General features: G+C 44.2%; 1 protein-coding gene across 2 annotated transcripts in view; it reads left to right on the forward strand.

The window, feature by feature from the left end:
- Positions 1–17,656, forward strand: part of aspm (assembly factor for spindle microtubules) — a 30,911-nt gene that overhangs the window by 6,154 nt on the left and 7,101 nt on the right. Inside the window, exons 6-21 of one of the 2 annotated variants that reach the window (XM_008406312.2) lie at positions 225–371; positions 454–693; positions 1,165–1,232; positions 1,970–2,111; positions 2,356–2,486; positions 3,399–3,574; positions 4,563–4,708; positions 5,240–5,325; positions 5,415–5,627; positions 6,353–6,557; positions 7,417–7,565; positions 8,336–8,464; positions 9,183–9,377; positions 9,841–14,934; positions 15,032–15,181; positions 15,269–15,460. In XM_008406312.2, the coding sequence (XP_008404534.1) occupies positions 225–371; positions 454–693; positions 1,165–1,232; positions 1,970–2,111; positions 2,356–2,486; positions 3,399–3,574; positions 4,563–4,708; positions 5,240–5,325; positions 5,415–5,627; positions 6,353–6,557; positions 7,417–7,565; positions 8,336–8,464; positions 9,183–9,377; positions 9,841–14,934; positions 15,032–15,181; positions 15,269–15,460 (7,463 nt within the window). Of the gene's footprint in view, positions 1–224; positions 372–453; positions 694–1,164; positions 1,233–1,969; positions 2,112–2,355; positions 2,487–3,398; positions 3,575–4,562; positions 4,709–5,239; positions 5,326–5,414; positions 5,628–6,352; positions 6,558–7,413; positions 7,566–8,335; positions 8,465–9,182; positions 9,378–9,840; positions 14,935–15,031; positions 15,182–15,268; positions 15,461–17,656 lie in introns of both variants that reach the window. The other variant, XM_008406310.2, reaches the window with a different exon arrangement.

Raw genomic sequence — 17,656 nt, forward strand, 5'->3', positions numbered from 1 at the left:
CTCCTGACAGAGATGCATGTTATGCAGGAGAACTTACTCTTTGGAAAATATACTGGATTCCAGTGGGTTTCTTTTGTTTTTCACAGCGGATTAGTCAAAATATTGAAGAAAAATGTCACATTTTCTCTTTAGTGGCTCTAATCTGCCTCAGACATGTAATTGAGTGTTTTCTCCTCATCTTGGGGGTTTTATTTAGTTTTCTGTGTTGTTTTTGCCATTTTCAGCTTTGCCGAGACACCCGATGCCGTTCGCAGCCAAGAACATGTTCTACGACGAGCGCTGGATCGAGAAGCAGGAGAGGGGATTCACCTGGTGGCTCAACCACGTCCTGACCCCCGACGACTTCAAGGTCAACACCGAAGTGGCTAAAGGTAGCACGGCGCTGTGACACTCGGCTGCAGACGAGCCACGTTTTAGGTTACAGATGAATAATAACATGGTTTTGATTGTCAGTGAGCGCCGTCTCGCTCGCGCTGGGCGGCGGGGATGACCTCGGCGTTCCCAAAGCGCCCACCAAGGAGGAGATGTCCTTCAGCACCTACACGGCCAAGCGGAAGCTGAACCGCCTGCGCCGCGCCGCCTGCCAGCTGTTCACCTCGGAGGCCATGGTCAAGGCCATCCAGAGGCTGGAGCTGGAGGTGGAGGCCCGGCGGCTGCTGGTCCGCAAAGACCGCCACCTCTGGAAGGACATAGGTACGGCGCCATGACGGCCATTTTAAAATGTTCATTCAGTCTGAAGGACGACTGGAAAACGGATCACAATAACTATTGATTAGTTTTTAAATATCTGGTATACGGACAAACCGGTGGAACGACGTTTCCTGTTTTATCCAGTTTTTACTCCACGCCGTTATGAGACAGGGAGGAGAAACTTTAAGCTGTTGCTAGGAAACCAAAGCCGGGGGAACTTGAAGCTGCTTGTTACCCAGCAGGTTGTTGCTAGGCAACCAAACAATGAGCCAGTGAGTTAATGCCACCAAGCTAGCTTAGCTCGCTGTGAGAGATTGAGCGGCTAAAGCCTGTCCTCTGCCTACATACCCCAGAATGCTGTGCGGGTCTAGATTGAAGTTCAGTTAATATTCTATATATAATCTATTTATATTGATGAGCGTTTATCGCAGTAAACATGTTGTTGTTGTTGTTTGTTTGTTTGTTTTGAATCAGGTGAACGTAAGAAAGTGCTGAACTGGCTGCTGTCATACAATCCGCTCTGGTTGCGCATCGGCCTGGAGGTAACTCGCTTTAATCGTTTGGGATTTTTGTAAATTTATTCATAAAGCATTTAAAAGTAGCTATTAAATGCATCATTATGTACAGTATTCATAATTTTTCTTTACAGTTTTATTTTATTGGGACTTTTTGTCAAATTCAGCCTTAATTAGTTTTTAGTGGGTTCTAGTTTTATTAGTTATTAAGTATTCCTTAGTTTCAGTTGAGTTTGTATTAGTTATTGTTAGTAGTTTTAGTTTTTTTCACACTTTGACTGTATTTTTTAATTCTATACCTAAACATTAACTAAAACAGGGCCGGCACTAACTTTTGTGGGGCCCCGAGCAGATTCCTGATGTTGGGCCCCCAACACCACACATATGTATGGAAGAGGATCGGTGCCAATGTTTAGAGGAAAAAAAATGGGCTTCTTTTTTTCCCCCACAAATTTTGACTGATCTTCTAAAGATTATTAGCTTTATTTTCTACAGATTTTTTTCCCTTCCAAATTTGAACCTTTTTTCAGAGAATGCATTCTTTTATTTACTTGCCTTTCTGAAAAGTCTGACGTTTAATATCAACATTCAAACCTTAATCTGTTTTCTCCTCAGAATCTATAATTGTTTTTTATTTTAGTCTAAGAATTTTTTTCTAGTTTTCCATTTGTAGTAGCGTTTAGTTTGTATCATCAGTGTTATTTTACATTTGTCATGCTAGCTCTTTTGAGGCGTTTTTTTAAGCTAACGTTTTGCGTCCTCAGACTATTTTCGGGGAGATGATCTCCCTGGAGAGCAACAGCGACGTTTTGGGTCTGGCCATGTTCGTCCTGCAGCGCCTCCTCTGGAACCCGGACATCGCTGCAGCCTTCAGACACGCCCGGGTGCCTCACCTCTACAAAGACGGTAAAATCGTAGAGGCGCTCTGATGTACTTCATGTCCATTCGATCCATTCACCCGAAAAAGACAATTTTATAACTTTAAAGCTYGTAACTTTGACTTCCTGTTGGGCTTGCATTTTTATTTCCTGGCAGAGATTTTATTCCATTCATGTTCAGACGTTTTCACTGATTATTTCTTGCTGCGTTATTGACCTTTTATGGTTGCCATGACTACCGGGGGTCACATAGCGAATCATTTCCGCTGCAGGCCATGAGGAGGCGCTGTCCCGCTTCACGCTGAAGAAGCTGCTGCTGCTCGTCTGCTTCCTGGACAAAGCCAAAGAATCCCGTCTGATCGAACACGACCCGTGTCTGTTCTGCATCGACGCAGAGTTCAAGGTGAGCCAAGGTCGCGGCTCGCTGCTGAATGAAACCTAAAGGTCACACAAAGGTGAAAATATGGAAACGCTGTGAAAAAACAGAGAAGTTTATTTCTTAGCAGAAATATCAGAATTCACTGCAAAAAAAAAAGAGAAACAATTGTAACTATTAATTGTGGTGAATGATTTATGGAAATAATCAACTAATTTAGTTACTGATTTATTGTTTTTTAGTATTTATTGACACAATTTGTAGTTTAGTCATTTTAAAATTATTTGTTTTTCAGCAGGAGAAAATGAGCATTGTCCAAGAACAGATGAAAAATAAACTTTTGTCTAATTATGGCACATTTACATAAACGTCAGTTAAAGTGCACTGTCCGTGTCTGATAAATTAAATCAAAGTTAACTGGAGCACACACTCACTAAAAGAGCTAGATTTAAGCCAAAACAGTCCTAATGCAGGTGCCCATGTTGTGTTAACATACTCAATATATAAAATTAAAAAAAAAAAAAATTATTTCCCATTTTAAGTGTTTTTTTTTTTTTTTTTTTCCCCTAATTGTTTCCTTAAAAATAGAGCTCACAGAATGTCCCAAACTGGAAAAACTTGCTTTTATTTCATTCATATTTCCCTTTGAGTCGACATGAAAATCACTATAGCTGTAAAACAAGATGGCCGCCTTGGCCACCCAAAGGCGGCCATCTTCATCGCTCAACATCAGTCTGAACGATGAAAGCCTAAGGAATGCATTGGTGGGAAAAATATCCAGATTTTCCCAAAAATTAAATCTCCAAGACCACATCGTGACATTTTACACTGGATTTCCCAACATTCCTGTCCATATTTCACTCTTTAGTGGTTCCTCTCATTATTTTACAGGGTTTTCTGATTGAAATCTTCGCTCTGTGTGCGTTTTGTGTCTGGTAGGCGAGTAAGGACCTGCTGCTGGCCTTTTCCAGAGACTTCCTGAGCGGAGAGGGCATCCTGCCGCGCCACCTCGCCTACCTGGGCCTGCCCGTCTCCCACGTCCAGACGCCGCTCGACGAGTTCAACTTCGCTGTGAAAAACCTGGCCGTCGATTTGAAATGCGGCATTCGCTTAGTGTGAGCGGGACTTCTTAAAATTTCTATGTTTTCGTTTTTGGTCAAAGCGCTTGGTTTGGTCATTGGATTCGCTCATGTAGGGATGGGCAGATGGCTAATAAAACGSTTGTTTCATATTAGGAGATRTATGGATAAGTATTGATTAGTATTTTGTTTTAAATATCTGAAGTATTGCCAAACTGCTGCCKTGACCTTTCCTGTTTAATCCAGTTTTCTCTCCACGATGTTATTTTTTTATTTTTAAGCTGTCATGAGGCACGGTGGGGAAACTCGAAACTGCACCGGGGAAGTTACTGGGCAGGTTGTTGCTAGGCAACCAGAGTTGGGGGAACTTGAAACGGCTTCTTAACCGGCAGGCTGTTGCTAGGCAACCAAAGAATGAGCGAGCCAGTTGATTCCCTTAGCTTAGCTTAGCTTGCTGTGAGAGGTGGAGCAGTTGGTGTTTTCCTTTTTCTCTATAACTCAGAGTTAATTAAATACACATTAAATATTCAATCAGAAGCATTATCTACTCTTATTGATCACATATTGTTATTGATTTATTGTCCAGCCCTACTCTCATGTAGAGTTGGGGCATAAACTGATTTCATCTGTTAATTTAAGTTTTTTTTTTTTTTGGAGATGTAATTTTTTTTTTTGGGAAAATCTGTTTTTAAAATATTATTTTCTTTTTTTAAATTTTTCATCGATGAACTTCTTATTTCTCAAAGTACTGGCAACACGCTCAGGGTGGCCATCTTGTTTCACAAGTGTGTTTAACTGCCTCTATTTATTTGGGCTTTGAATTTATGTAAACTCTGACGAAGAACAAGCTGCAATTTCTAAATCAGTTAATCGTATCACAAATTGAAACAASCTCAATAATTTTAATTTGCATGATTTATCATTTTTCTCTTTCTGAAATTTTATCCTACATCAAAAGTAAAAATAAAAAAATAGAAATATTGAGCATCTTGTAATGTTATAAAATTCTCTGTTTCTCGTCCAGTCGTGTGATGGAGCTTCTCGTTCAGGACTGGAGCCTCTCGGCGAAGCTGCGTCTGCCGGCCATCAGCCGGCTGCAGAAAGTTCACAACGTTGACGTGGCGCTGCAGCTGCTGAGAGGCAGAGGCATCGACCTCAAGGATGAAAGCGGTAACCMACGGCTGCAGCACTGACACACCAAGCTCTGTCCAGGATGTCGGTTTTATTTCAGGGTTTGAAATCTTTGAAAATGCTTGAACATCAATCAGGTGTTTTCAAGGTTTGGAAAGTGCTTGATTTCTGTGTGAAGTCCTTGAAAGTGTTTGATATTCAGACTGCACAGTTTTCTAATAAAGTGCAATATTGTAATATTATTATTATTTGATTTAAAGTCTAAATCTACAGTCGAAACCAGATATTTTTATACAACTAATCAAAAGCCAAACACATTTTTTCCCCCTGGAGATGTTTAAAAACATGAAATTTAGTAAAAAATTTTGTCTATTTAGCTGTAGAAAATGCTACCAACAGACATTACTGATAACGGTAATAAATGACAATGTATAATAGTGAATTAAATATGTTTTTTTAGTTAATTTCTATTCTTTTCTCCAAAGTTTGATGCTGGAAAAGTTTAAAAACTTCCCTTGAAAATCGTCTGTGGGTAAAGTGTATGAACCCTGTTAATATTTTTGTTGTTAGGATCCGTCATCGACTCCAGGGACGTTGTTGACGGCCACAGAGAGAAAACGCTGAGCCTCCTGTGGAAAATCATCTTTGCCTTTCAGGTGAGGTTCTGCTGTTGGACGCCGGTAACCAGGTTTAAAAAAAACGGTCGTTTTCATGAAGGTTTAACGGTGGCGCCTGCTGGTTGAAGGTGGAGGTGATCCTGGATGAGGCTCAGCTCAGGGAGGAGGTCGACTTCCTGAAGCGAACTCTGAGGACCAAACGCAGGCTGGCCCTGGTCCGGGCCGACCGGGCCGCTCAGCCGAGCCCGGCGAAGACCAGGCCGCCGCACGAACACACGAGCGCCAAGATTTCGCTGCTGATGGACTGGGTCTGCGCCGTGTGCGACTTCTACCACATAAAGGTGAAAATGCTGCTCTTTGTAGACGCGCGACGTCAAGTATGCGAGGGAAGGCAAAGACCTGCTAGCAACCAAGACTACCGTTGGACTCAGCTGATGAGCTGTCAACGTATAACGAGCTCCATCTTAAAATGTACGCCTGAGTGTTAGCTTAGCTAATAGCTGCGGTAGCTAATGCACCACAGCGATCACTTATCAATAATCAAACAACCTGAAAACATAAAACTGTAACGGACTGAATGCTCTGTTCCATATGTGGGGAATACTTCAGTGTTTTTTTTTTTTTCAGTGTTGAATCCACTAGTGGAGCTGTTGTCAGTCGGTTGCTATAGCAACGGGCCAGTGGGTAGCCGACGCGCAGAGCGAGAAAAAGGAAGGTTCTGAGTCCTTCTACAGTTTTTCTGCGTTATTTTCCCCTTTGCTCTGGTGCCTGGACTGAATCGACAATACCTACGTCTCCAGGTTTAGTTAACAGTCGTTAGACCGCGGCAGCGCAGCTACGGAGGCAGAGAATCGTCTTTTTGTCCTCCAACGTTGTGCGCATGCACCAACTTACCGGATGAAAACGATAACGTGAAACATTTCTAGAGGAAAGAAATGACAATTGGAGAGACGCAAAGTAACTGTGGCTTTCCTATAAACGACCGTTCACAAATAAGTCTCATACTTATTTGTGATTCTTGTCTAGTAAAACCGAGCGGCGCGCTAACCTGTGTTCCTGTGTGCAGGTGGAGAACTTCACCGTGTCGTTCTCTGACGGCCGCGTCCTCTGCTTCCTGCTGCACCACTACCACCCCGCTCTCCTTCCCCAAGCCTCCGTCAGCCAGAGAACCACGCAGACCCTGGAGTGCGCCACCAGGGGGCGCCTGGAGCTAAACTGCTCCGCTAGCGACTCCGACGGCTCCTTCGACTCGCCGCCAGCGGAAATGGATGGTAAAGATCTGATCTGAGCAGAAACGCAGCAAAAACACAAATTATTACCAAGTATTTTGGTCTAATCAGGGAGTCCAAAGTGCAGCCGGATGATTTGTGATGATTTGTGCCTGATTATTATGGAGGGGAGCAAAACATTGAAAATGTTAGCTAAAACAAAAACCATACTGCTCCTTTATTAAGTTTCTACATCAATCTTAATAGAAATACAAACTTTAATTGAATTAATAAAACAAATTACCCCAATATTGTTGCTGAACTAAGACTAAAAAAAGTTTTCCAGCCCAAAAAAGGAAATGAATCAACAGCAACATATTGGAACTGGTGCAACATTTATAATAAATGTTGTGTAACATTTATAATAAACATTTGTGAGATAGTTATAATTTTATTAACCACTTATCTACAATAAAATCAGTTTTTCTTCATTTATTTCACAGACTAATGGTCCAAATAGACATAAAAACAAAAACATGATGCACAACAAAAAAGAAATTGTTTCAGTTAAATATTTAGCGTTTAACTTGTTCAATTTTATTTTATGAAAAAATGTTTTTTGGTCCCTCAAATGTTTTGATTTTGGCAAAAATTCTGGAAACCACCGATCTGGATTCTAGTGCAAACATGTTGGTTCACTTTAAATAAAGCAAAACTAATTTACAAGCAACGTTTCAGCAAGATATAGAAGCTCGTTTTAGGTAAATAATTCCTTAATATCGATTTAAAAAGTTCTGGTTCCACTGACTCTTATTTGAATGATTATATTTGCAGTGAGAAACTCTTTCAGGTTTAATGTTTTGCGGTGAAGTTGGCCGTCTGCACTGCATGTCTGTAACCTGGTTTGGTTTTCTGTCAGCAGGTGAAGGTTCTCCGTCTCCGGGCTTCAAGGAGCTGCTGGAAAACGAGAAGAAGAACTTCAGACTGGTGAACGCGGCGGTGGCGTCGCTGGGCGGCGTGCCGGCCATGATCAACCCGGCCGACATGTCCAACACCATCCCCAACGAGAAGGTCAGGCCAGAACCAGAACCTTGGTCTGGTTCCTACAGGCCTCAATGGGCTGGAAATGTCTGGAGAAATGACCAAGTTACTTATTTATTTAATTTAATTATCCAAATGAACTCTTAAGAATTTCTCAACAGTGATTTATATTTTAAGTCTATGTATGAATTATTTGTTAAACCACATCATTCAGACGGATAATCTGTGAAAAGGTCCATCATCTCCTCCCTGAGCTAAAGAAATACAATAAAAACAACCAGTCAGAGGCAGGAGGCGGGGCTTAGCACTGTCAATCATCCTCATATACTCGCTGTTAAAGTTGCTAATGGTGGAGAAACAACTTACATTTACCATAACTGTTTATTCACAGTCATCAGTGACTATGCTAACTAGCATTAGCATTTGCAGCATCCTGTGCTAGTTGCAGCACAGCAGAGGATGATTGACAGCATTAAGACCCTCCTCCTGGCTCTGATTGGCTGTTTCTAGCTGGTACTCGCTTTTTGTTCTTTTTTTCTAAATTGTCAAATATATTATTTTACATTTATTCATAAATTTAATGGGGTCAAATTTTATTTAGGGATTTGTGGAAAAGACAAATATAGTAAATATAAAGATTAGAAGGCAAATTAAATAAATAAATAATGGAGGATTTTGGAGCAGCTCCAATAAACTGTTTTCATTACAAAACATTTCCTACTTTTTATAACCTGGGGATTCATTTGTTCAGGCGATGGCACCAATTAAGCCACTTCTCCGTTGCCATGGTTTCCCTGCAGGTTGTGATGTCATACGTGTCGTTTCTTTGCGCCCGCCTGCTGGACCTGCGGATCGAAACCCGAGCGGCTCGGCTCATACAGGCCGCATGGAGGAAACACAAACTGAGGAAAGACCTTCTGCTCTTCCAGGTTCCTCCTTCTTCTTCTCATTATTTATTTTCAGTTTCTCAGTGCTTTTAAACTATGGGATGTTTCAACATGTTTCCAGCCATATCTACCTTTAGGAATTAAAGTGAAAAAGCTGCAACTTGTATTTTTGCGACTTTATTCTCACATTTAAATGTCTGTCATAAATACAACTTTTATGGGGGTTTTTTGTTTGTTTTTTTCAACTTTTCTGTGTTTTCATGACTTTCTGGCATTTTGACTTTAATTTTTTTTGTTTTTCTTTTTTACAATTATTCGTATTCCAATTTTATTCTTATTTTAATAACTTTCTTCTTGTATTCTAACGTGTTTACATATTATTTTTTCCTATTGAGTCATCTTTAGGCAATGCCTCCGTTTTTCCCAGGATCACAGTAAAAGTAGAGTTTCCCTTTTGGGGCTGATTTTTGTTTGTGATGGTAACGTTCAGAAAAAAGTTTAAAATATATTTTCTTTATTAAATCAGTTTTAAAACTCTGGATATTGGTAATTAACTCATCAACTTAAAATATCCTATTTTCTTTTTTATGCTTTTGGGCATTTTGAGTTTCAGTTTAATAAAATGTGATGAATTTGGACAGCAATGTAACTCCACAGAAAAGTTTATGCTGCAAATCAAATCAGTCATTAACTTGTTTCCAAATAAGCCAACATAAAACACAAAAATCACCCTAAAGGTTTTTTTTTTGTTTTTATTCAGGAGCGAAACAAGGCGGCCATTAAAATCCAGGCGGCGGTGCGACGTTTCCTCCTGAGGAGTCGAGCTGAGAGGCAGAATCGCGCCGCCGCCGTGATCCAGTCGGTCTGGAGACGTTATTTAGCTCGGAACCGGCTGAGGATCCAGAAAGAGGCTCGGCTTCGGGCTCTGCAGCATGAAGCAGCGACTGTCATCCAGGTGATTCTCCAGTTTCTTACCTGCTTTAGTTTGTGTTTGGGCAGTTAAAGCTGTAGTATGTGAATTTATTTAAAAAAAGGTTTTTTCCATATTTGTGAAAACTGTCATCATGTTATATAATATGATTCAGATGATCTATAAAAATATTCAACAGAAGATTCCATTTAATGTTTTTGTTGTTGGTTTTAGTTAACTGTTGTAACCTTGGTGAGCACAAGTTGATTGGCAGCGCTAAGACCCTCCCCTTGGCTCCGATTGGTTTTCTGTGTATTACTGCAGTTTATACCGGGAGAAGGCGGAGCTTCATGATTTCCTTTTTCACAAATCATCTCTTATGTTGTCACATGATTTTAACAAATCCATAAACATGCTGCAGTTTTAAGTACTTTAGTTTATAATTCATTTAAGCTGGAGCTTCGTGTAACATGATTGATTCAGGAACTGTTTCTGTTCATCTCTTCAGGCTCACTGGAGGAAGTTTTCCGCCCTGAGGGCTTATCAGCGCCTCCAGTATTACACCATTATAGTTCAAGCTCAGTGGCGAATGAAGATGGCCGCCAACGCTTATGCAAAAACCTGCTGGGCGGCCGCCGTCCTTCAGAGTCGCGTCCGAGCTCAGGCCGCCTCCAAAAGAGACCGGGAGCGATACCTCCTCGTTCGGAAAGCGGCGCTGAGCCTCCAGAGAACGTTCAGGACATGGAAACATCGGAGAACTCTGAAGGAAAACCATGCGGCCAGAATTATCCAAGCTGCTTTTAGGAAATTCACGATGTTAAAGCTGCAGAACCGCTCCGCCACCGTCATCCAGGCGGCCTTCAGAGGACACGCTGCCAGAAAGAAGTTTGTGGAGAGGAGATGCGCCGCAGTGACGATCCAGCAAAGATTTCAGGCCTCTTTGAAAAGAGACTTTGACAGAGCGAGGTTCGTAAGGATGAGACGTGTAGCTGTTTTGATTCAGGCAGTTTACCGCGGAAAAATGGCGAGAGAGTCGCTGAAGAAGCAGCACAGGGCAGCGGCGGTGATCCAAGCTGCATTTAGAAAACACGCTGCCCAGAAGAAGTACCGCCTGTTGAGAAAAGCTGCAGTTGTGATTCAACGGAAATACAGAGCGACGGTTTTAACTCAAAAGATGAAGAAGGAATATGAAGCTCTTCGGAGCGCTGCGCTCATTATCCAAGCTACATGGAGAGGCAGAGCAGAGAGGAGCCGGATAAAAACGCTGCATCACTGTGCAACTCTGATACAAGCTCACTATCGTCGGCATAAAGCCCAAACGGACTTCAGATCCCTGAGATCAGCAGCTGTGGTCATACAGCTTCGCTGCAAGGCGTTTTTGCTGGGGAACAAGATCAGGAAAGAATATCTTGAGAAGAAAATGGCGTGCATCATGCTCCAAGCTGCATTCAGAGGCTTGAGAGTCAGGACAGAGCTGAGGGAGAAGCACCGGGCTGCAACAATCATTCAGTCTGCGGTGAGGATGTTCTTATGCAAGAAACAATATGTTCTCCTTCAAAGTGCAGCGATCCTCATCCAGAGCAGATACCGAGCCCTTCTCCTCTGCAGAGCGCAGCAAAGCGAGTTCAGAAACATGAAGCAGGCCAGCGTGAAGATACAAGCTGCCTTCAGGGGGTTCGCAGCGAGGAAAGACTTGAAGAAGAGACACAAAGCTGCTGCAGCAATCCAAGCTCAGTTCAGGATGCACAGAGATCGAATGGCTTACCTGGCAACAAAGTGTGCAGCCATTATTATACAGGATCACTACAGAGCCAAAATACTCCGGGATGAGCAGATGAGGAGGTACCGAGCAACAAGACAAGCGGCTGTGGTCATCCAAGCGGCGTTCCGCGGACACAGAGCCAGGAAGATGATGGTGGAGTTGCATCAGGCAGCAGAAATCATCCAGAGGAGATTTCTGACAAGCAGAGCCAGGAAGCGGTTCTTGGCAATCAAGGCAGCTGTTTTGGCGTGTCAGCAGAGATACAGAGCAGCCACTCTGGCGAGAAGACTCCACCTGGAGTACCAATCGAAGCGCAAGGCAGCGGTTTGCATACAGGCCGCCTACAGAGGGTACGCAGTCAGGAAGCAGCTGCAGGTGAAGCATAAAGCAGCCATCATCATTCAGTCTCACATCAGGAAGTACCAGCAGAGAAGCCGCTACAAAAAGCTCCTCTGGGCTTGTAGAGTGTTGCAGGAACGCTACAGAGCTGTTCAGCTAATGAGGGCTAAGAAACGCGCTGCCGTTGTTTTGCAAGCCGCTTTCCGTGGGATGAAAACGCGGCAAACCCTAAAACGAAGACATGAATCTGCCGGAGTCATCCAGAGAGCTTTCAGGACCTACCGGGAACGTCAGCACTACCTTTCCCTAAAAGATCACGTTGTTAAAGTCCAGCGCAGATATCGGGCTAATGTTGCAGCTAAGGAGCAAAGAAGGCAATACGAGCGCATCCAGAGGGCAGCAATCCTCCTTCAAGCAGCTTTCAAAGGTAAACGAGTCAGAGAAGAGGTTGCTCGCCGGCACCAGGCTGCAGTGATGATCCAGGCTGCATTTAGGAAGCACAGAGTAAGAGTCAGGTTTCAGGCAATACGGGTGTCTGCCATCATCATCCAGAGGCGCTACCGGGCTCTTCATCTCCAGAAGAACTTCCTACAAATGAAGCGGTCTGCCGTGGTCCTCCAGGCGGCATTCAGAGGAGCTCATGTGAGAAGAAAGATTGCAGAGATGCACAGAGCTGCAACCATCATTCAGGCTAACTTCAGAGGCCATAAACAGATGATCACCTTCAGGCGACAGCGTTGGGCAGCGTGCATCCTGCAGCAGAGGTTTAGGGCCCACAAGGAGACTGTGCTTCAGGTGAAATGTTACCAGGAGCTTAAAAGGGCAGCAGTTTCTCTGCAGGCGGCGTACCGCGGCAGGAAATGTAGACGACTCATCAGTCAGTGGCATCAGTCCGCCTTGGTTATTCAACGGGCTTACAGGGCGTACCAGGAACGGAGCGCCTACCTTACACTAAAATCGTCAGTCCTGATGGTCCAGAGAAGATATCGAGCCACAGTGGCAGCTAAGACGCAAATGCAAATATACCAACGCACGCGTGCTGCTGCAGTCCGTCTCCAGGCAGCGTACAGGGGACGCAAGGCAAGGAAGGAAGTTGCTCATTTGAATCGGGCTGCAACTGTGATCCAGTCTGCATTCAGAAAGCACAAAGAACAAGTCAAATTTCAGGCGATGCGGCTGTCTGCTATCATCATCCAGAGGCGCTACCGAGCTCTTCTTGTCCAAAGGAGAGACAGAGAAAGTTACCTGAGAATGAGGCGATCTGCAGTTTGTCTCCAGGCTGCATTCAGAGGACATAAAGTGAGGAAGGAAGTTGCTGGTCTGAATCTGGCTGCGACTCGGATCCAGTCTGCATTCAGGAAGCACAGAGAACAAGTCAAGTTTCAGGCGATGCGGCTGTCCGCCATCATCATCCAGAGGCGCTACCGAGCTCTTCTTCTCCAAAGGAAAGACAGTGAAAGCTTCCTTAAAACAAAACGAGCCATTATCACTCTTCAAACTGCTTTCAGAGGACTCCTTGTCCGGACTCGGATGGCAAAGATGCACAAAGCAGCTACCATCATCCAATCAAACTACAGACGACACCAACAGCAGTTGGCCTTGGAGCGGCAACGCAGGGCGGCCTGCATTCTGCAGAGGAGATTCAGGGCCTATAGGCAGAAACAACTGGATGCAAAACATTTCCAACGGGTCAGAAGAGCCGCCATCTTTCTACAGGCTGCGTATCGAGGAATGAAATCTAGACAAATATTGAGGCAAAGACAGGAGGCTGCAAGGGTGATTCAGAGAGTTTACAGAGCCCACCGTGAACGCAAGCAGTTTGTGACCCTAAAGAAGTCTGTTGTGAATGTTCAGCGCAGATATCGAGCTGCTGTTGCAGCCAAAGAGCAAAGAAGACAATATGAACAGCTAAGAAGGGCAGCAATAAGTCTTCAGTCTGCATACAGGGGACTTTATGTCAGAAAGGAAGTCGCTCGTTGGCATCAGGCTGCCGGTTTGATCCAGAGAGTTTACCGGGCCCACTGTGAATGCCGGGAATATCTGGCCTTCAAGACCTCTGTTGTCTTGGTTCAACGCAGATATCGAGCTGCTGTTGCAGCCAAAAGACAAAGACAACAATATGAACAAATCAGAAGGGCGACGATTGGTCTGCAGGCAGCGTTCAGAGGATTTCAAGTAAGATACAAAGTTGCTCATTGGCAAAAGTCTGCAACTGTGATCCAGTCTGCATTTAGAAAGCACAGAGAGAGAGTCAAGTTCCAGGCTCTGCATCTGGCGGCCATCATCATCCAGAGACGCTATAGAGCTCTACTTCTCCAACGACGAGATGGAGAACATTTCCTGAATGTTAGACGTTCTGCTGTCGTCCTGCAGGCGGCGTTCAGAGGCTATCGTGCACGGACTCAAATTGCAAAAATGCACAAAGCCGCTACCATCATTCAAGCAAATTTCAGGAGACTCGAACAGCAAACAGCCTTTAAGAGACAACGCTGGGCAGTGACTGTCATACAGCAGAGGTTTAGATCCCAGAAACTTAAGGCGATTCAAGCAAAGCAATACCAAGATGTCAGAAGAGCCATCATCGTTCTTCAGGCTGCGTATCGAGGAATGAAGTCCAGACAGAATTTAAGGCAGATGCATCAGGCTGCAAGGGTAATCCAGAGAGCTTACCGTACCAAGAGTGAACGCCAGGAGTACCTGGCCTTCAAGACCTCTGTCATCTTGGTTCAGCGCCGATACCGAGCCATAGTGGCAGCAAGGCAACAAAGACGACAGTATGAACAAATAAGAAGAGCGGCCATTGGTCTGCAGGCAGCGTTCAGAGGACTTCAAGTCAGATACAAAGTTGCTCATTGGCAAAAGTCTGCAACTGTGATCCAGTCTGCATTCAGAAAGCACAGAGAGAGAGTCAAGTTCCAGGCTCTGCGTCTGGCGGCCATCATCATCCAGAGACACTATCGGGGTCTTCTTCTCCAACGGCGAGACAGAGAGCAATTCCTGAATATGAAACGCTCTGCTGTCGTCCTGCAGGCGGCGTTTAGAGGCCATCATGTCAGGAGCCAAGTGGCGAAGATGCACAAAGCCGCTACCGTCATTCAGTCTAACTTCAGGAGACACAAACAGCAAACGGACTATAAGAGACGATGCTGGGCAGTGACTGTCATACAGCAGAGGTTTAGAGCACAGAAATGTAAAGAGCTTCAGGAAAAGCGTTACCAAGAAGTTAGAAGAGCCGTCGTCGTTCTTCAGGCTGCGTATCGAGGAATGAAGTCCAGACAAATGATCAGAAAGAGGCGAGAGGCTGCAAGCGTCATCCAGAGCGCTTTCAGGGTCCACCGTGAACGGCAACGGTACCTGAAACTGAAATCATCCGCTCTCACGATTCAGAGGAAATATCGAGCCACTAAAGAAACCGAAGCGATGAAGAACAGATACTCGCTGATGAGGAACGCTGTCATCACTCTTCAGAGATGCTGCCGAGCCTGGAAGGAAAAACGACAGGTAACCATGAACCAAGTTGGGTCTAGATTTTATTATCTGGGAGGAATCTAACCAGATCCTGTGATTTTTACTTTGAATTCGTGCTGGCTGGTTTCAGGCCCTGTTGGCAGCCCAGGCAGAGCAGAGACTCCGTTTTACGGCTGCGGTTTTCCATCACCTCAGCGCCATAAAGATCCAACGAGCCCTGAGAGCACACTGGGCTTTGGAATCAGCAAAAAGACAGATCCAGTCGGTCGTTACCATACAGGTACACCTGCAAACCAGAACCAGTGATGTACTGTTGGTTTTAGGAGCGTAGCACCTGACTATGAACGGTTCTCTGTGCTTTTCTCAGCGTTGGGTTAGAGCGAGGCTGCAGAGGAGACGATATCTGGAGGACAGGAGGAAGGTGGTGACGGTCCAGAGAGCGGTCAGGCGTTGGTTAGCGCGCCGCCACAAAGCCGCCGCCGTCATCCAGGAGGCGACCCGAAGGTTCCTCCTCGTCAGGCGACAGAAGAGGGCTGAACGAGGCATCATCAAAGCTCAGGTGAGGCGGGCGCTGCTGAAGCTAACGCGGCCTGTGCCATTAGCTAATGCTAGCAGTAGCTAATGCTACCACCAAGTCTGTACTTGCGCTGGCTGACTGTGCTAAAGCTCACTTATGGTTTGTGATTTTTCTCATTTGCTCAAGGTCAAGATTATAGATATGGATTCAAATATGAGATGAGCTAATGCGGTAGCATCTGAGGGAATTTTCTTTTGGCTTTTTTGCCAACTTTGAAAATGTTTAGCATACTTGGCTCCCCATCATTTTTTTTTCTGGATAAATTGAAGAGCAAATTTACTTGGCCGTTTTGGAAACTTAGTTGAATAAATTTGACATTTGTGAAGTTTTTTATCGAATGATACGAAGCCTGCAGGTGGTTTGTTTACATCCATGCTCTTATTTTAAAGTTCAACATTTCCATTTCCTTTTGCTTATTTATTTTTTTAAACTTAATAGAGCAAGCAAATACTAAAATTAAAAAAACTAAATTACTGTAAAACCAAACTTAAACAGGGTTTCCTTATTGAAGAATGAACTCAATTTGTAATCGACTCTTGGTTTCAGAATGGGTTTTTAACTAGCATTATAGCATTAGCTTCTACTAAATACCGTTTAGCATTAGCCAAGCTAATGTTTTGATTTGCTTTAAGGTCTAACATAACTAACTTATTCTACACGTCTGTTATTTTAAAATACTTTTTGTTTTTTTATGTTTATAAGATTTTTGTAGTCATTGTGGAACCAAAGTGCAACTTTGTTAAATATTTAATGAAAACTGTTGAGATAGGGTTCCGCTTCCGGGTCATGACCAAGACGGCAGCTTAACTTCAGTGCTAATCAACGGTTTTACAAAAACAACCCAAAAACAAATTTATATTTAACTTCGAGTGAGATTTTACCGAAGATGGAGGCTAGGGTTGTCTCAAGACGGAGGAAAACGACTGGTGCAGCGATAATTAATGAGGAAGAACAACGAATCAACCGTAGCCGCTCGCCGGTCAACGAGGCCGAGGACGGGGAAATGGAGGAGGCTAGCTTGAATAGCATACTCGCAGAACTTAGAGATTTCAGACGAGACAACAAGCAGCAACTTCTGGAGATCCAACAAGAACAGCGCCGAACGAACGTTAGGTTAGATGAAGCAGAGGGTCGAATCGAAGAAATGGAAACAGCCATGCAGGCGGCGTCATCCCTAATTAAACGACTTCTTCAGCGCCAGGACGACATGGAAGCTAAGCTCATTGATCAGGAGGGCCGCGCACGTCGTGATAACATAAGGATTTATGGTATTCCCGAAAAGGCTGAAGGTAACAACATCGAGGGCTTCGTAGAAAAACTGCTTCGAGTCTGTTTGGATCTCCCACAAGATGCTGAGCTCAAAATTGAAAGAGTTCACAGAGCGCTGGCCCCCATAAACACCAATGCGCAATCAAAGCCTCGCTCGATCATTGCAAAGTTTGCCAGTTACAAAACAAAGGAGGAAGTTATTCGCAAAGCCTGGCAGAAAAAACAATTACAGTACAACGACRAGCGCTTCTACGTTGACCATGACTATCCACCAGCTATTCTCAAGAAACGTACAGAGTACAATCAAGTAAAGAAGATACTGAAGGAGAAAAAAATCAAGTTTCAAACCCCCTACCCAGCAAGGCTACGTGTGTTCTACAGTGAGGAGACCCGCATGTACCGGACTGCAGCGGAGGCTACATCAGACATGGCATCACGAGGATTCCCGGTCACGGTCATTAATCCCCCGGTCAACCCGATCCAGCAGGAGCTACAACAACTTTCTTCTTGGCAGGCGGCTGGGTACCGGGAGGCGGAAACATCGAGCGACGCACAAACCCAGGAGCGAGAGGACTCTCGACGGCGGATTAAAGAAAAGCTACAAGAATACAAGCGTCAACCTCCGGCAGATAAGTGACTAGTTGAAGAAAATAGTTGTCATTTGAGGGTTTAACTGTACCCATGTTACTCCGGACTAATCACAGATTTAATAGTTGAAGCACATAATACTCTTGGTCAATGGCTGAAATGACAACACAGCCACCTCAGGGGGCCCCACCATATATAATGAGTGAGCTTTGCCCCGACTGGAGCGCTAACATCTTCAGCTCCTTTAAGGTTCAGTTCTTTAGAACCTCTGTTCTGGAAGCAAACCTTCTGTTAAAGACTTTATTATATTTTTGTTACGTT

Source organism: Poecilia reticulata, linkage group LG4 (genome assembly GCF_000633615.1).
Source record: "Poecilia reticulata strain Guanapo linkage group LG4, Guppy_female_1.0+MT, whole genome shotgun sequence".
NCBI classification, from domain to species: domain Eukaryota; kingdom Metazoa; phylum Chordata; class Actinopteri; order Cyprinodontiformes; family Poeciliidae; genus Poecilia; species Poecilia reticulata.